Source organism: Melanaphis sacchari, unplaced genomic scaffold (assembly GCF_002803265.2).
Source record: "Melanaphis sacchari strain LSU unplaced genomic scaffold, SCAv2.0 Contig33_pilon_pilon, whole genome shotgun sequence".
In the NCBI taxonomy this organism is placed as follows: Eukaryota; Metazoa; Arthropoda; class Insecta; order Hemiptera; family Aphididae; genus Melanaphis; species Melanaphis sacchari.
This window is the reverse complement of record NW_020271205.1, coordinates 38,330-56,163: the sequence shown is the minus strand read 5'-3', so window position 1 is coordinate 56,163 and position 17,834 is coordinate 38,330. Positions and strand designations below refer to the sequence as shown.

At 28.1% G+C, this 17,834-nt stretch overlaps 1 protein-coding gene across 2 annotated transcripts; it reads left to right on the top strand.

The window, feature by feature from the left end:
• The first annotated feature begins 2 nt into the window (after window positions 1-2).
• On the top strand, window positions 3-5,811 carry LOC112596701 (ubiquitin carboxyl-terminal hydrolase 5). 2 transcript variants are annotated; one of them, XM_025342470.1, is made up of 15 exons: window positions 3-523; window positions 742-867; window positions 1,370-1,540; window positions 1,608-1,714; window positions 2,138-2,328; window positions 2,398-2,543; window positions 2,622-2,815; window positions 2,907-2,978; window positions 3,035-3,236; window positions 3,300-3,502; window positions 4,468-4,587; window positions 4,700-4,881; window positions 4,958-5,158; window positions 5,242-5,442; window positions 5,556-5,811. In XM_025342470.1, exons 1-15 carry the CDS (start codon window positions 413-415, stop codon window positions 5,741-5,743), a joined length of 2,415 nt encoding a protein of 804 aa, XP_025198255.1. In that variant the 5' UTR covers window positions 3-412; the 3' UTR covers window positions 5,744-5,811. The 2 variants fall into 2 exon arrangements, with proteins under 2 accessions (XP_025198255.1, XP_025198254.1); XM_025342469.1 differs by having other exon boundaries at window positions 6-523; window positions 1,349-1,540.
• The last annotated feature ends 12,023 nt before the right edge of the window (window positions 5,812-17,834 follow it).

Genomic DNA, 17,834 nt, shown 5'->3' with positions numbered 1-17,834 from the left:
TCATTAAAATGGTGTTTTCTTAGTTCTTACTTCAGCTATTATCAGTATTATCATGAGTTAACATTTCATACTAGCTTATTATTCACAGATTAAATTTGCATTAATCTTCACGAATACCCTGGTTGTGTTCTGATCTGTTATAGTGTACAATGATAACTCATATTATTTTAGGTTATAAAAATATCCGGTTCTCTTTTTTGTTCGTGAGCTTTTGTAATTATTACCTATAATATTATTATTGAAGTTGAATAAAAAAAAAAAAAAACTACCTATTTTTTCAAGTTTTATTATGCATTTGGCTGACTTGTAGGCATCTGATATTGTCATTATCGAGACGTTTTTCTTAACCCTGAGACATTTTATTGATAGTTGATTTATTTTACTCTGAATTACTACATTTCCAAAACCCAAAATGGACAGCATTTTAGCTGCTAAGCAAATTTTAGAAAATTATGACGCTCGTGTTCCCAAAGAAAACGACCGGGTGTATAAAGACGAATGTCTTTATTCATTCGACTCTCCAGTAAGTACAGAATTTTGAATATATGTTATTAACTTCATATTTTATTAAGTATTGTATTGATGAAAAATTAATGTACACTTGTCATTTACTAAAAAAATATTACAATAACATCTATGAGTAAAAAATGACTAATATCTTATAATCTTATGTGTTGATTTTTGATATTTTTTCATTAAGTGACATTAAATATACTTAATGTATGTATAATATTTTTTTAGGACTATGAGACTGGCCTATTTATTTGTTTAAAAACATTTGCTGGTTTTGGTATTGATCATGTTGAACGTTATTATAAAAAAACTGGATGTTCAGTGTTTTTACACATGCTTAGAGAAAAAATAGAGGTATGTTCAATTTTTTTTCAATTTGAATATTTTAAACATTTAAATTCTTTTTACCTATTCATTTTTCAAAATAAATTTAATTTGATTAGAAATATGAATAATATTTATATCCCATAAATCAAAATTTTTAGAATAATTCACACAATACATTTTTGAACATTATGACATAAATATAATATTTAACATGAATATTATTAACTTGAACAAATAATTTTAACAGTTTATTTTATGTATATATTTTTTTATATTAGCAAAAGCTTCATTTATTTATTTATTTTAAACGTATAATTTAAAAATTATATTTTAAATTAACTAAGTTGTACAGTTAAATTTTTTACATATTGATCAAATAACTATAGTAATTAAATAGCAATTTAATAGTGAATTGTATGTCTAATTAAATATTATAATATTAATGATTATTCTTATTAGTAAGCTATTGTAGATAGTATGTACCTATCATATATATATAAATTGTTAGGTTGAAACCAAAATGACACAGGTAGGCGATGCTCCAACTGAACGGAAAATTACTAGATTAGCGATTGGAGTAGATGGTGGATTTGATCCAGATGCTGAAAATAAAAAATATAAAACAATAGAAAAATATTCTATAGTTATATTACCATCTTTTGAATCAATTCCATTTGAAACTAGTGAATTACCACAAAAAGTAATTATAAAGTTATATTTTTATTTTGTTGATTAAACAGTTAACACATTATTTAAATTTATTTCAGGTTATTGATTCTGTAAAAGGTATTATTGAAGCTAAATCTGCTAATTATTTGGATGAATTACAAAGTATGTCCAGTACTTGGGATGGTGAAGTCCGGCAAAAGACTATGTATGTGATAAATTTAATTTTTGACAGCATGTCTGTTTAAATAATACTAATATAAAAATGCCTGTGTCCATTAAGATGTTGTCATATCTGTGTGTTATGGTTATTTTAAAATAGAGTAAAAATGTATAATATTAATGCGATCATAATTTTCTTCAAAATTAAAATAGTTTCCTAGATGCCCTATAAAATTTGCTGTGTTATACATTTGAAAGATGGAAATAACACTTGCAATTGTGGTGTCCTTTTAAAAATAAAAATCAATACATCTTTTCTTACAAATATAATTTTATTATTCATCATTAATTAATTATAAAATTTTAATACATTTATTTGATTTGTTTGACTTTTTGTTAAGATATTCTATCTTTAAACTAACATATGAATTTTTATGAACTTGAGTTTAATATTTTTTTTATCTGCTAGATACGCTGATATAGAACAGTTAAATAATGGTAAAAAAATCGCTCCCAGTGGATGGAAGTGTGAATATGAAAATTGTGATAAAGATAATAACCTATGGCTTAATTTAACTGATGGTTCAATTTATTGTGGTCGCAAATTTTTTGATGGAACTGGGGGAAATGGCCATGCTACTCTTCATTATGAAAAAACAAGTATGTTATTAACATATTGCTATAATTTTAAACTTTATCTTGGCTTATTTTGTATTATTATTATTTTAGAATATCCTTTGGCTGTTAAGCTTGGTACTATAACAAAAGAGGGTAATGGAGATGTATATAGTTATCCAGAAGATGATATGGTGGAAAATCCAAATTTAATCAAGCATCTTTCACATTTTGGTATCAATATTTCTGCTTTAGAAAAAGTATTGATAAATATTGTTTATTGTTCATATATAACTAAAAATTAATTAAAAATAGTAACTTAGTATATTTGGTTATAGACTGAAAAATCAATGGTAGAATTAGAATTAGATTTAAACCAAAAGGTTAACGAATGGGCAACAATACAAGAAAGCGGATTTGAGTTAAAACCAATTTTTGGTCCTGGTTACACAGGTATTCACAATCTAGGAAATTCTTGTTACATGAATAGTATCTTACAAGTTTTGTTTTCTATTCCGGATTTTACAAATAAGTAAGAAATGCATTTTGTTATTTTCATATTCATAAACTTAATATTTATGTATTTATTTATTATCATTTAAAATAAATGTTTTTATTTATAGGTACTATTTAGGCCTAAGAGATATATTTGAAATGTGCCAAACTAGCCCCATTGACAATTTTGATGTGCAAATGTATGTTAATAATAATATTCAAGTATTTGTATATTTAATTAATTAAATTGTTTTAGGGCAAAAGTAGCCCACGGCCTAGTTTCAGGAAAATATTCTATGCCACCTCCTGAAGTCATTGAAGGAAAAAAAAAATATTGGCATCATGGTATTAGACCGAATACTTTTAAATTGTTGATCGGCAAAGGACATTCTGAGTTTGCTACAAAAAAACAACAAGATGCACAAGAATTTTTCTTGTATTTCTTGTCATTGATAGAGGTATTTCTATATATTTATTTATAAAAGTAATAATTCTGTATACAGTTTTATGAATATTTTTAGCGCTATTCTCAACAATCCCAGAATCCAGCAGAATGTTTCAAATTTAATATTGAAGACCGTTATCAATGTTCAACTACAGGACAAGTTAAATACACTTATAGACCAGAATACTGTTTGCCGTTATCTATTTCACTTGACAATGTGATTAACAAGGATGAAGTTGAAATATTTAAACAAAAACAAGCTGAATGTGATATTAAAGAGTATTTAAATTATTATTTCAATATTGCTAAATATATCTATTCAAACTAAACGCTTTCAAGATGTAAATTTTTAGTATAAATTAATATGAGTTATATTTGAAAAGTAAGAGCTGTTTCGTCATAAAAAACATAACTATAAGAAACAAGTTTTTTTAGTACATTTAGGTTTCTTCAAACTTCTTCAATTTTCCACATAATCATTGTTCACTTCTAAGTGTGTTTTAAACTGCTACACCACTTCTTTAACTTATCTGTATAGAAACTCTCCACCTGAAAGTTAAATCAGTTGATAACAGCGTTCTTAAGTTTCACGTCATATTCAAAATGCCCACCAAGCTAATGTTTAAAGTTCAAGAAGAGGTAGTAAGTTTTAGGTCAAAAAATTCTCTATAAAATACTTAAACTTCCTTTCTTGTTTGTTTTGGCAGCAATGTGAAGAAGCACGTTATCGTGGAGGATTACTCCATTTAACAATTTCCCATGTCGTCAATTTTGAATTGCATGTCTCAACATGTACTGTTTTGTAATACATGACAGTAGTAATTTTTGTATTATATTCCATAAAATCAACTTAAATCGTCCTCTTCCACAAAAACACAAATCTACACACTGTTACCAAAACCGACAAGAAAATCTAAGATTTTTGCTACAAACTTTTTGACCATCCATTGTACAGTCTTGACCTAAAACTTATTACCTCTTGTAAAGATACAGTAAAGAAGTGGTGCAGTGGTACGAAAAATGCTTAGAAGTGAACAGTGATAATGTGAAAAACTGAAGTAGATTTACAGAAAACTAAATATGCTGATAAAACCTGTTTTTTATAATGAACCAGCCCTTATTTTACGAATATTTTTTGTAATAAAGTAAAATGCTAATATTTAAACTATCATTTATTTTAAGGATTCGTTTAAATTAAAAATAATTAAACATCAAGAATTCATTCATGTTTTATTTGTTTTTAGCTCAAATTACATAGTTCGTCCAAAATTAAAATTTGCTTCTTGTTTAAATTCGTTTGGCCAACCTGAAGTTATTGAACAATTCTTCAATGCTGCATTAAACCAAAGAACTACTGCAGAAAAGTATGTAATATTGTCTTTATATTTCAATTTTTATTATACATCTATACTTATTGTTCTTAATCTTCAATAATATAAATAAAATAATATTGTAATATTTCCAATTAAATACAAGGATTACAAGATTTGCTTCTTTTCCTGATTACCTCATGATACATCTAAAAAAATTTACACTTCGTCATGATTGGGTTCCTATTAAGCTAGATGTATCTGTTGATATGCCTGAAGAAATAGATATTGAATATCTTAGAGGAAATGGTCCACAAAAAGGTGAAAATCTTTTACCGGAAACTTCAGGTGTGTAATAAATTATCTAGACCTTGTTAATGTGTGATATATTATACGTATTATAAACATTTTTATGATTTTTCAGATGCTCTTCCAGAATTTGTGTTTGATGAGAATATTATGTCTGAATTAACTAATATGGGTTTTCCTCCAGAAGCATGCAAGCGTGCAATATTTTTCTCAAAAAATAAAAGTCTCAACGATGCTACAAATTGGCTTATGGAACATATATCAGATTCTGATTTTTCAAGTCCTTTTGAACTACCTAGAATGGAAAATAATTTAGGTCTGAAAATTACATTTATGCTTGATTATTTTTCTATTATTTGTTTTTAGTTGAATTAAATCATTTAAATTTTTCTTATTTAGAATTTTCACCAAATGAAGAAGCAGCTGCTATGATAATGTCAATGGGTTTTGAACGAAATCATGTAATTGCTGCTTTGAAAGCTACTGAAAATAATTTAGATCGTGCACTTGACTGGATAATGAGTCACGGACCAGAAGAGATACTCACAACAGAAAAAACAGAAGAAAGTAATAAATCTGAATTCAGAGATGGAAGAGGAAGTAAGTTAGATAAAATAATTCAATATTAGACACCCACTTAATTTTTATAAGAATATGATTTTGTGTTATTTTAATTAATTTTTGAATACTGATCACAATATTTTTGCTTACAGTTTATAAATTGTTTGCATTTGTATCTCACATGGGCAGTTCTTCCACGGTTGGACATTATGTTTGTCATATAAAAAAAGAAGGACGTTGGGTAATATTCAATGATGAAAAAGTAGCAGTTTCTCAAAACCCTCCTACTGACTTAGGTTACTTATATGTTTATAAAAGATGGTCTAATGATCAGGTTTGATGTTATTTTATTGTAAAATATCATGAAGAATAATTTTAATTTATTTATTTTTTTATTTCTCCTATAAACTTTTGTATTATTTTCAATACTGAATAATTTTTTTTTGAAAATGATTTTTGTAAATTGTATTCAGAAATATTTTCTGATAGCAATGTTTATAAGAAAATTAAATACATGTAATTTATCAAATATTAACATTGAAACTTAAGCTAAATGCTTACAACTAAAAATTTAAATTAGTTATTTGTACTATTGTTTATAGGTTTATTATTTTTTTTGGAGAAACAAATAATGTATTATATTTTAAATAAACTTGAACTCGAAATTGTAACTAAAAAAAGATGTCTTCCTGTTATTGCAATCGCCTGATTTGTATTGTACAAGGTTTATTAATTGAATTATACATATTATAATTTCTAGTATTACTATTTACAAGTATTGGTATTAATAAATCACATAAAATTAGATAAGATTATCAGCACAGATTAATAATTTTTTTAATGTATAGCAGTGTTGATATTTACAATATTGGTACTTGAAATATTAGTGATGCAATTCTACGCCTATCACTAAGGATAAGATCCTTGTATCAGATGCAAGTCTTTAAAAAATAACTAAGTTACATTTAATAAAAAACTAATAATAATAAAAAAAATTTCAATAATTTATAACTAAAATAAAGTAAATGCAAAATATAATTATAGAATTGACAATAAACAAATAAAAATGTGCATGATAATAAAATTTATAGTATTGATAAAATGATTTCACAACATTATTTCCTCATTCATCAACCATCTCTTTATTAATAACTTATAATTTACAAATTTCTGACAATTTTTTATTTCCATCGCAAGCTTTATGTATTATATTTTAAAAGGACGCTACACAGACATATTTTGTTGTCTTTATTTTACAAGTAACATGAAAATTTACGTTCAGTAGATAGGGTTAGCTTCGTTAGTTCAAAAATTAGAGTGCATCGACCTATAATGAAACTTGATGGTAAGAACATTTTCTGTGTTTATATGTGGGTTTTTACGATAATTCAATTTTTTAAATGAGTTATGATCATTTTTAATTTACTATATTTTACATACGCAAAACTCGCTAAAAAATAGAACTATCGTAAAAACCCTTCATACAAACACAGATAATCTTCTTACTATCAAGTTTCATTATAGGTCGATTCACTCTTAATTTTTAAACTAACGAAGCTAAACCTAATCTACTGAACGTAATTTACTATGTTACGTACTTATAAGACAGTGACAACAAATGTTTGTGTAGCGTCCTTTTAATCCCGTTTTTAAATACCTATTATAAAACTTTGCAGTATTTATTTTGGGGAAAATCATGTTTACGGATCTCATGTTAAAATTGTGTGTCAACGTTTGAGGTGAATTATTTTGTGTTAAATAGTATAATACCTATAATTTTTTAACGGATAATATTTTCGTTTCTAAGTTTAATTGTAATTAATGTGTTTTTTGTGATTATTATTATTTATGTAAATTTAACCGGATTAATGGACAGTGGTTTTTAAAAATTGTATTATATTAGTAAATAAAATTTACTAATTTAGTCATTTTAATCATTCACATGATTTATTAATCCATAATATTGTGTTGTTGCGCACTGTAGTGGTGTACATGATTGTAGAGATCCATGAAATTACGCAATAAAGTTCTGAGTTTTAAAGACATTATATGGTGCAATTTTCTAACATAAGGATTATGAAGACTTATATACAGAATATCGGAAACCAGAAGATTATATATTTGAAATTCAAAATCCTATTTACAAATCAAGATGAATAATTTTAATATGTCGTAATAAATATATTAAATATTATTCTGCCACATTGCACATGACAGAAGTAACTATTTAAAATTTAATAGCCTCTTAAATTTATAAATACCTACTCATTTTATATATATTTTGACAGATTAGCTTGTGTAGTTATGTTGAAAGTTTATTGGTTGACCATTGATGGATCGTGCTGCTTTTTGAAATTTCTAGGGAAAATGCTGAAAAATTAAAGTAGGTAGTAATAGCTAAGTACCTATATTTTGACAATTTTGGCTATAAAAAAATGTTATATTTACTTAACCAAAATTATATCATATAGTTGATAGATAAATCTATAATCATGAAAAAAGAGGGAACTATTTTATTTGTAATAGAAATGACTAATCTATTTGTAAGCTTGTAATAATTACTCTGATATCAAAAGTTTGAAAAATGACAAATTGAGAACTATAGAACCTCCAAATTGTTAAGGCATAATTTTTAATGAAAGAAGGATTATAACCATGTAACTACTAAATAAAAGTCGAATTGATAAATTTGTATTTTAAAATATATGGTATAGTACAGTATACCTACCTAGCTATTTGCTTTTTACCTGTTACACATATTAATTTATAAGTATATATACATAATACGATATAGGAAAATATATTTCAATAGAAGATTTATTTATTTTTCCAAAAGAAAATTAAACGAGCATATAATTTATTAATTTTATCAGAAACTACTTATATTAGTATGGTGGATTTATAAAGTCTCCAAATGCACTTAAAATCAATTTTAAGTTATTTATTGGCACTTCCCCTCCCCCTCAAGCCAGTGGTATAGCATCATTCGTCCGTTTCTATTCAATCTGTTCATTAACGACCTAGGTACCTATCTCAAAGTAACAACATGCTTATAGGCACATTTTTCTGATTACGCAGCTATTTTAGTTTTCCTAAATTTTAAATTAAAAATATATTCATACATTTAACATACTTACACACATTAAATCAACCAAAATAATTCCTAGTATAAATTTGAAAACGCACAATTACAAATAAATTTAATTGTACCTAGGTATTCATATTTCATAATTTATTATCGATTAAATCATTCACAACCATCATAATTATAATTTATAAAGCTTTAGTTCGAAATCTAAGTTTCAACTTTTCCCAAAACCTTGTATGTGTTTTTGACGTCTGTATAGGTACGCAAGAAGTAGTTGAAAATGTATACAATTTTCAATTTTTATAGTTATAAATTATAATAATAAAAAATGTAATACAAAGTTTCTTGTGAGCATTTTGTATACTGTAATGTGTATCTAATCAAAAATATTATGATTTTTTCATAATCATTTTTAATTCAAAGTAGAACAAAATTAGATATTTAAACAAAGAATAATAATTTTAATTATTTTGTTGTAATTTAAAAATATTATTGTTAACACTTGAATTTTTTAAGTATATAGCCTTTTAGTTAATTGTATCATATTTTATATAATATAATTACATTTTCTTATGCAATGTTTTCGGAAAAAATGAATTGTATCTACTACTGATGGTAAAGTAAATTACTTTAATAGCTACCTATATAAATATATAATGAAATTGTCATACATCGGCTTATTCCTCTACTCCCGAAGTAGCTAACACGACACACTCGGCATACTCGTCAAAAATTTCTTCTATTAGCATAAAAGTTTTACCAGTAAACGGCAATTCAAATCAAATATTATATTGTTCTCGCATCGTTCCAACAATGAGGTTCAAAAAAACAAAATAAAAAATAGTAATAATAATCGCGTTTGTTTACTTTATAAGGTTTATAAGAATAACTACTATTATTATCAAGAGGTTTTGGTTTCCATAGTAGTTATTTGACGGATCTATTTTTCAAAACTTTTTTATTCGCAGTAAAGAGATTGTACGCGTTTACAATTTTACGACATGGCTAGTATGAAATTTCAAAGTGCGCCTGCCTACACGTTGGGCATGCGGCTGCCACAGAAACAGACGTCACTTCGAGTGCCCGGCCCCAAGTATGACCTGAGCAACGTCACCCGTCACGGACCGGTCAAAGTGATCGGGGCCTCGCTAGCGTCCAAGTTAAAAGTACAAACGACACGTACTCCAGGTCCGGCCGCGTACAACACCGTGCCCTGCATGTCCGCAACTATGCCCACCGTACCGCAGTGTTTCATAGGGTTAGTATAACAAGTATATGTAATATTAATGATTATCCTGTAATATTAGATTTTAATTTTATCGATATATTATAAAATAGGTATGCAGTTTATATTTTTATGTGTATTTATACTTCATTGCGATACAGAGTTTGAAAGTTATTCACAATTTTATTTGATTGGCCGTAGGGCATACGATTATTCTTTGTACGAGGTTTAACCGTATGATGTACGTGGCGTACAGTGTACACTGTATACTTCACCTAGATTTTACTCGAATAAATAATATTAAATAGTTGTTCTGAGGTAAAATACGTAGCTATGGTTCATATAAATGAACAATAAAATCGTTAGAGAAAAAAATGATTCGAAAATCAAAATAAGTATGTGTGTGTTTTTATTACAAAAATTCTATTCAATTATTTTTTTTTTAGTCGTCATTAAAGATTAACCGGAATTAACTGCATAATGGGTTACAGATATACGATTATTTTGATTTTTTTCGATTTCACCTGTGTGAGTACTGTAAAAACTTTTCGGGACATCGCGTAGTATTCGTTTAGTTGTTGCACTTTGTTAAGTCCGTGAAACTAGTCCTTCAACTTTGTTCAAACATTTTGAAAATTATGCTCAGGGTTAGCAAATAGTTTGTAAAAATTTGCAAGTCTATTTTGAGAATTTGCAAGTATGACTTAAACATTGAAGGACTGAATATTAAACTTTGAAAGCTGGTTAAGTATACTTACTTGCAAATTCTCAAAATGGACTTTCAAACTCTTACTTACTAAGGTAAATGTTTTGAAACAAGTTTGGAGTTTGTGGATTGACATTGAAAAGTTGGCTAAAGTTGGTCCTGCAATATTCCTCTGGTAACTACCATAATTCACACTTGCAAATTTTAAAAATAACCTTACAAATTCTTGCTAACACTGAGCATAATTTTGTAAAAAATTGAACAAAGTTGAAAGGCTAACTTCACGAACGTACTTTGTCAACCGTTTTTTCTTCACTTTTGTTCTTCGAGTCGACCTCCAGCTCAGGACTATACACTCGACTCTAAAAACTATAACAACGCTTTCGTATATTATGACGTGTACAAAAATGCAGAAATGTTGGTAATCGTTGTGTCATATTATACTCTTTTAACTCGACACATCGATTCACGAACACACAGGTCGAGACGGAACTGCGTAAGAACCACGCGGACACCGGGGCCAAACACTTACGCGTTGGTCAACACCATTGGTAACCGGTTGCCGGACATGCCGACTGCGCCAATGTACACAATTTCGGGACGGTCGACCGAACCTGGACAAAGACGGGGATCGATGTGGTACTCGTCGCCGGGACCGGCGCGCTACTCAGCCGTGGCGCTCGAGCATTTCAAAAAACAGACGCCCAGGCCTGTTATGCTAGGACACGTCAACCGCGGGCAGCCGCGCAGTAACCGGACGCCCGCGCCCAACGCATATTTTCCCGCCCCAGGCCCGGCGTCCCGTTACGCCAACGCGCCGCAATTTTCTATTGGCGGCAAGGCACAGGCTCGCGCCAATCCGTATTACACGGCTGCCGACAAGTTGCCGGACTGGGAATGACGGCCGCCGCGAGTAGGATGAAATGTCCGATTCAAAAGCCTCCCTAATCCTCAGCCGCCACCCCCGCCACCCACTACCCTCCTCGCCCATGCGCAGCCGTCGCTACCGTACCCAGCGCTCTTTATCAGTTATCACGTTGTTATATCAGTTATCATATATTATTATTATTTGTCGCCAGCCACATGGGGTAGCATGATTTCTAAACCTATTAGAGTTGTGACTTGTGAGTAGAGTGGTTCTGATTGGCCCATATTTTTATGGCAGAAAATTCAAAACTATAAAATCAAATAAAAGTAGGTAATTATTATTACCTATACAAAGATTATCTATAATACTAGCTAACCCGGAAAACGTTTTTCTGCCATATAAATTATTTCTCTGATATACTTGGTCTTCGAGCATTATTTTTAACTACCTATTTCTGTTTCTCCGAACGATTTAATTTAGAAACATGAATTTAATGTTTGAATTGACTTTAGGAACAGGTTAGAATCTGGATCCGTACCGATAAATAAACCGTACAATAGTTTAGGTAGTGTTTCAATTTCCGGTAGTTTTTTTTTTTTTTTTAGCACTTTTCCTGACGCGCAACACATACTGACTGACTAATTTTTGAATTTAAGCGCATTACAATGCGGACATTTGTTGTCCATAGCACCAACCTCCACTTTTTAATGAACGTAATATTTAATATCGGGCTCAAACTCCAATACTGGACAAAGGAATGAATAATGAATTGGGTGTAAATGCTCGATGTACCTACTTGTTGGCGTTGTCGGTCATTTGGTCTGTGTGTGTTAACTACGAATTGAAGTGCTTCTAAACAATCTAAACGTCTTTGTTGATTTTGTTCAAGTAGCTATAGGAAACCCTAGGTACTATCGCGGTCGGTGAAAAAAAAAATACACCATGTAATTATACATAAGTGTAAATTTATTAAAAACTATCAGCGTTTCTCTGCTTTATTATACATATTATATATATATAAACAATAAACCTTCCTTTTGAATTACTCTATCAATTAAAAAATAAACCGCATCAAAATTCGTTGCGTAGTTTTAAATATCTATAAGCACATAGACAGCGAGAAGTGAATTTATTTTATATTATGTACTATTATATACTATGTATAGATATAAATATAGATTAAATAATATCATAATATTTATAATATTATACAAAATCATACGTTATAATATTGCTATATATTTTTTTTAAAATTGCACATTTATACAAAAAGATTCTTAGGGTATATTAGGAACCTACCTGTTGTGTATAAAAATATATTAAGGAAAATCAAAAAATCAATTATTAATAAATCAGAATTTAGAGCTATGGTTTTAAATACTTTTTGTGATAACATTTAAAATATTGAAAATCTCTTATTAACAATCTAAAAATACACGTTATTTGACATGAAATTTGGATCTTGTGATTGAATTCACAATTATCCTGAGTTTCTTTATTATATTTGTTTAAAATTTCATTTTTTCATTAAAAATATCTGCTCTTATTTTATGAATAATTAATTATGTTTACATTTCATGAAAACTGTTATTCGGTGTAAAGTGAGCTGAAATTTAAAGTAAATACATACATTTATTGGTATTTGAGATATATTAATATTCGTTTTATTGAGATAATTTAAATAATTTTATATATAGATATTACAGATACTACCCCTCTTTAAACTTTAAACTAATATCCCTCTTTAAATATTACAAATAAATAATGTGGATAATGGTTTTACTTGTTTATTGTGTACATCAACAAACTATAAAAGTAATGCCATGGAATGGAAAAAAGAGTTTGAACTACTAAGATCAACAACTTATAATGTAAGTGGGTTTTTTCCTAAAAATACACAAAAATTAGTGTGTTTAAAGTAAGTATTTACAGATGCTATTTGTCTTGTTAATTATTCTATATTTACCTATTATACATTTATACCTACCTATACAAAATATATAGTAAATACATAAATTTTGCTTAATTTTAGAAGAAATATTATTGCCATCACAACACTCGTTCAAAGTTGAAAACAATTAAGCCTCATGAAAAACATATATCATGTACATCAAGATTCACCATTATTGTAAAACAGAAAAGCATGAAAAGGCTGCATTATAACATTTACTTATTTTTTGATATATAGAATGTACATTTAAATGTTAACTTTTTAAACTAGGATTAAAAATAAATATATATATTATTATACTACACAATATATTCAAATTGGTTAATTGACATTTAATACTTTATTCCTAATTGTTTTTAGGCAACAATTAATATGGTTGCTAAAAATGTATCTCATTAAAAGTTATTTGTTACTGGTAATTTTTCATTGAATAACTTGTCATTAAAATTTAAATGTACCTACATACAAATGTAATACTAATGGCCTTATAGTTATTAAAAAAAAAAATTATCATTTTAAGACCAATAAAAAGAAAAGTTATTAGTACTTATAAAAGTAATTAAAATTATATTATAATGAATAAAATAATAATAATTTTATTATATACAGTGTACACTATTGCATACTGTCCGAAAATAGCCTCAATCTCGTATGAAGTTCGAAATTCGGAAACTGTCGGACGTGTATACTGTTCAGTGTAAATATTAAATATTAGCATCAATATTATAAAAGTTTAAAATGTATGCGTCTATAGCGGATATTTCACTGAATTTTATGGTGTCAGAATACTACTCAAATTCAAACTAAATTTATCTGTTTACATTCTGTTCATTATTAAAATCGCAATTTTGGTTTAACATAAAAAAAAAATTTACAATTATGCAAATATTTGTTGGATAAAGTAATTACATTTATAAACTTTAAAAAATAAATTACCAAAATTAAATTTCAAAAGTGTGCTAATTTTAACTTATAATTTATAAGTTATTTACGTTGAAACATATATATATATAACGTGAAGAGTGAGTGTAATAAAAGATAAAACTTATTAAATACTACTATATCTAAGCGTTAAGATATTTTGAGCGAAGCGATCTATTCCAACTACTTTTAAGTGCGTATACCCATACATTTATTAACTAATAATTTACTGCAGAGCAGTCAATGGATATAAATCATAAATAATGATGATTGATAACAATAAGAAATTAACCAATTCTATATAAAAATTTGATCGTGTTTAACACTATACGAAATTGTCGATTTGAATTACTATCAAGTTCAAACCATATATGTCAGCACTACAAAAAAATTCTAAATGTGAACGAAAAAAATATTTTGTAGGTACCTATTAATTTTTAAAATTTAAAAAACAGTGTTAAGATTACGTTCACATTGCAGGTACATTGATGTGCCATAACTATACTAAGTAGTTATTAATTATTATATAGTACCTAAGTACATCGTACATATGTCATATACCTATATAGGTTAGTATATCAAGTAAGAAACCATTATAGATAGGTAGTGGATACATTTAAATGTGTCAAACCTGTGTCGATATCGACCGTTGTCGCGTTCACTGCAGTCTTTGTTTATTACGATAAATTAGAAACTCCCCTTACGCAAATACGATGTACAAAAATCTTTATATTCTGAATTTATAAATTTATAATATAACATCAGAGCAATGCTCATAGTATACATGCTTTAAATTGGTTTCATCTTGTTTAAATAATATAATAAAATTAGCTTTATCGTGCAAAAGTTGTTCAGGTATTTTTGAATAACTCTGCAGAGGTAGATAACAAACGTCTATTAAATTATGTCGACCTTAGGAAAAATAAGATCTAACAATTTTTTGATTTTCCGAAATAATATCGTCAAAAATAAACACAGAGTTTGGTAAAGCTTATGTTCAGGTTCAATATAACTTTCTCGTTTTCGTAGAACGTGAATAATCCAATATTAATATCTGATAAAATGTCGCTTAGCATTTTATATTTAAATTGATCCAGTGTTTTCGAATATATATATATAAACGTTATGGAATCTTATTCCGTTTATATTGATTAATGAAGCGAAGATTAGGTAAATTCATTTTTCTATAGCCGGAAGGACCCATGATGAGACTGCACGTATCGTGTAAGGAAGAAGCACTCTATAATTCTATATCAATGTTTTTAATACAATAAAAGCGAATCAACGTTTTCAACTGTAAGCTTAGTTTCTTGTTCGATGAATTTCATTTTTGATATAAATAAATAAATAAGCAACGGTGAATTATCAATCAGTACACAATGTTATTCGCTTGAAGAAGTAACAAGAATAAGAGTGGTGGGCTTATTAACACATTTTCAAACAAACTGCCGATCGAGCTTTACGTGCCTGGTAGTTGGTACTATGTAAGTCTGATAATATTATAAACTATGTTTCATAGTTATTTTTTTATCAATATTGCGGACCTAATACAAATTTTAAAAAAGTTTAGTTTGTGGGAATAAAGGCATAAACCCACTAGACTCTGAAAATAACACGATATTACATACGAGCGTAGTAATTCTATCACAAATCGAAACGAAGCTGACCATGTATATTAAAACAAAGAACCTGGGACAGGTTCAAGTCGAAAAATTCAAGTTTAAAAGAAAAAATAGTGGCTTGAGGTGTAACTAGTTGTGATTTTAAAGCCACACTTAAAGCAAGTAAAAACATTATGGGGAAAAATATCAGTGAAAAAACTTGATGAAATTGATTAAAAAATGTATAGCCGTCACACGAAAAACATTTAAAACTAAGAAAACTTAAGTTCCGAAAAAGATAACGATTTCGAAAAAAGGCGGTGTGCTACCAATAATTCCGATTTTTGCCGGTTTATCAGCTCTATAAGAGTCCTGACTCGCATTTAGGCAAAGGGTTATAACTCGCACCGTAACGTCCTAAATGCTTAGAATCAGCGATTGTTAACTTAGATACGGCGAATAGTACAGGAACGTATTGGGTAGAGTACAAAAAAATCGGAAAAAAGTCGTATATTACGATAATTTTGAAAAATTATCTCCACCATTAGAAATTCAAAAATATTTTCACGGGCGTGATATTAATTCCAATATCAATAGTGATCAAAAATTTAATACTATGAACTGTGGTCATTTGTGTTTACAATTTTTATCGTGAACAAATTAAACGGGAACTCGAGTGAATCGTCATGCGACATTTTTGCTCCGTTGAAAGTAGAAAATACTACACAGATGTGCATTTTAAGCTTACAGACAAATAATTCAATTCCAAACATAGAACCTGGCTGCAATACTATAGTTTTTCAAAATTATATCGTTATTTTACTTACGGGTTCCTATGCACCACTGTATAACATTTGTAGGAACAATTTGTGCAATATTTTTTATGCTTAGAAAATATTTTGATAATATTAATGCAAATTTATTTCGTCAAATGTATACGTCGTATTTGTTTGTATTTAATGTTACGTCATTAAAGTCTAAATTTATCACGATACATTGCACTTATGCAATTTTCGTCAAACGTTAATTGATTTAATTAAAAATCGTACTATAATAAAATAATAGGTAATTATTAATACCTCAACATTAACAGCATTACGGTATTGTCGCATAACAATAAATATGAAAACAACGCAGTTATAATTAATACACACGCGTGATGAAATCTCACAATGAATTTTAATTAATAATTTACGAATTCCAAAGATAAATTATACCTACTGTACATAGCATACCTATGCATTTTATTATATTTTGAGTGATGGCCATTCGCTAAAAATAAATACGATCGCACGCGTGTTTATGTATAAATAAAATACTTCCTACTCTCTTTTTTGTTCTTTATTTACTATGTGCGCGTGAATAAGCACCTTATATAGATAATAACATTTATTGGTATTAAATATGAAAGTAAGAATAGGCAACTTAAAATTCATGGTACTTGCAAGAAGTTACATTTGATTCGATGTAGGTATCGAGTTGTCCGATTGGCTTGTATTTGTATGAAAAAATGTTTATATAAAGCTATATACTGGATAGAGACATAATATGAACCAGGAATAAGTAATGTACTAACGTACAATAAAATCAATAGACTTGGTTGTTTCACATGTATACAACAAAATAAAATAGGTGATTCGTTAATTAGTCATGTTCAATGTTGATGTTTTATATAATGTGTACAATGTACATTTATGTAAGTATTTATATACTACATTGAGTTCTTTAAATTTTAATTGGTATGAGTGATGATTAATAGTTTTTTTTTTTTTATGTAATTAATGCATAGTGGATGATAGCTAGACGATAGAGTATGCACAAGGATAATATGCAAACATCAGAAAAATATTTTGATTCTTAATTATCACCAATTTACTGTATAGGACATACCCAGGGACATTATTCATATTATGTATACATGTAGTATTATACTCGCGAAGAGTCGTAGATTACGTTTGAACATAGTATTAGTAGTATTACATCAATTATAATTGTATAATAATAATGATTGATAAGACCATTGGCAGTATATAGTACTATACATAATATACGTCTCTAACTTCGGACTAAA

Excerpts from the sequence above, each read along its gene's own strand:
- LOC112596701 (XM_025342469.1), top strand. The coding sequence starts at position 413 with ATGGACAGCATTTTAGCTGCTAAGCAAATTTTAGAAAATTATGACGCT. Across the intron at positions 524-741 it reads TTTATTCATTCGACTCTCCA|GACTATGAGACTGGCCTATT; the intron begins GTAAGTACAGAA and ends ATATTTTTTTAG. Across the intron at positions 2,544-2,621 it reads ATATTTCTGCTTTAGAAAAA|ACTGAAAAATCAATGGTAGA; the intron begins GTATTGATAAAT and ends ATTTGGTTATAG.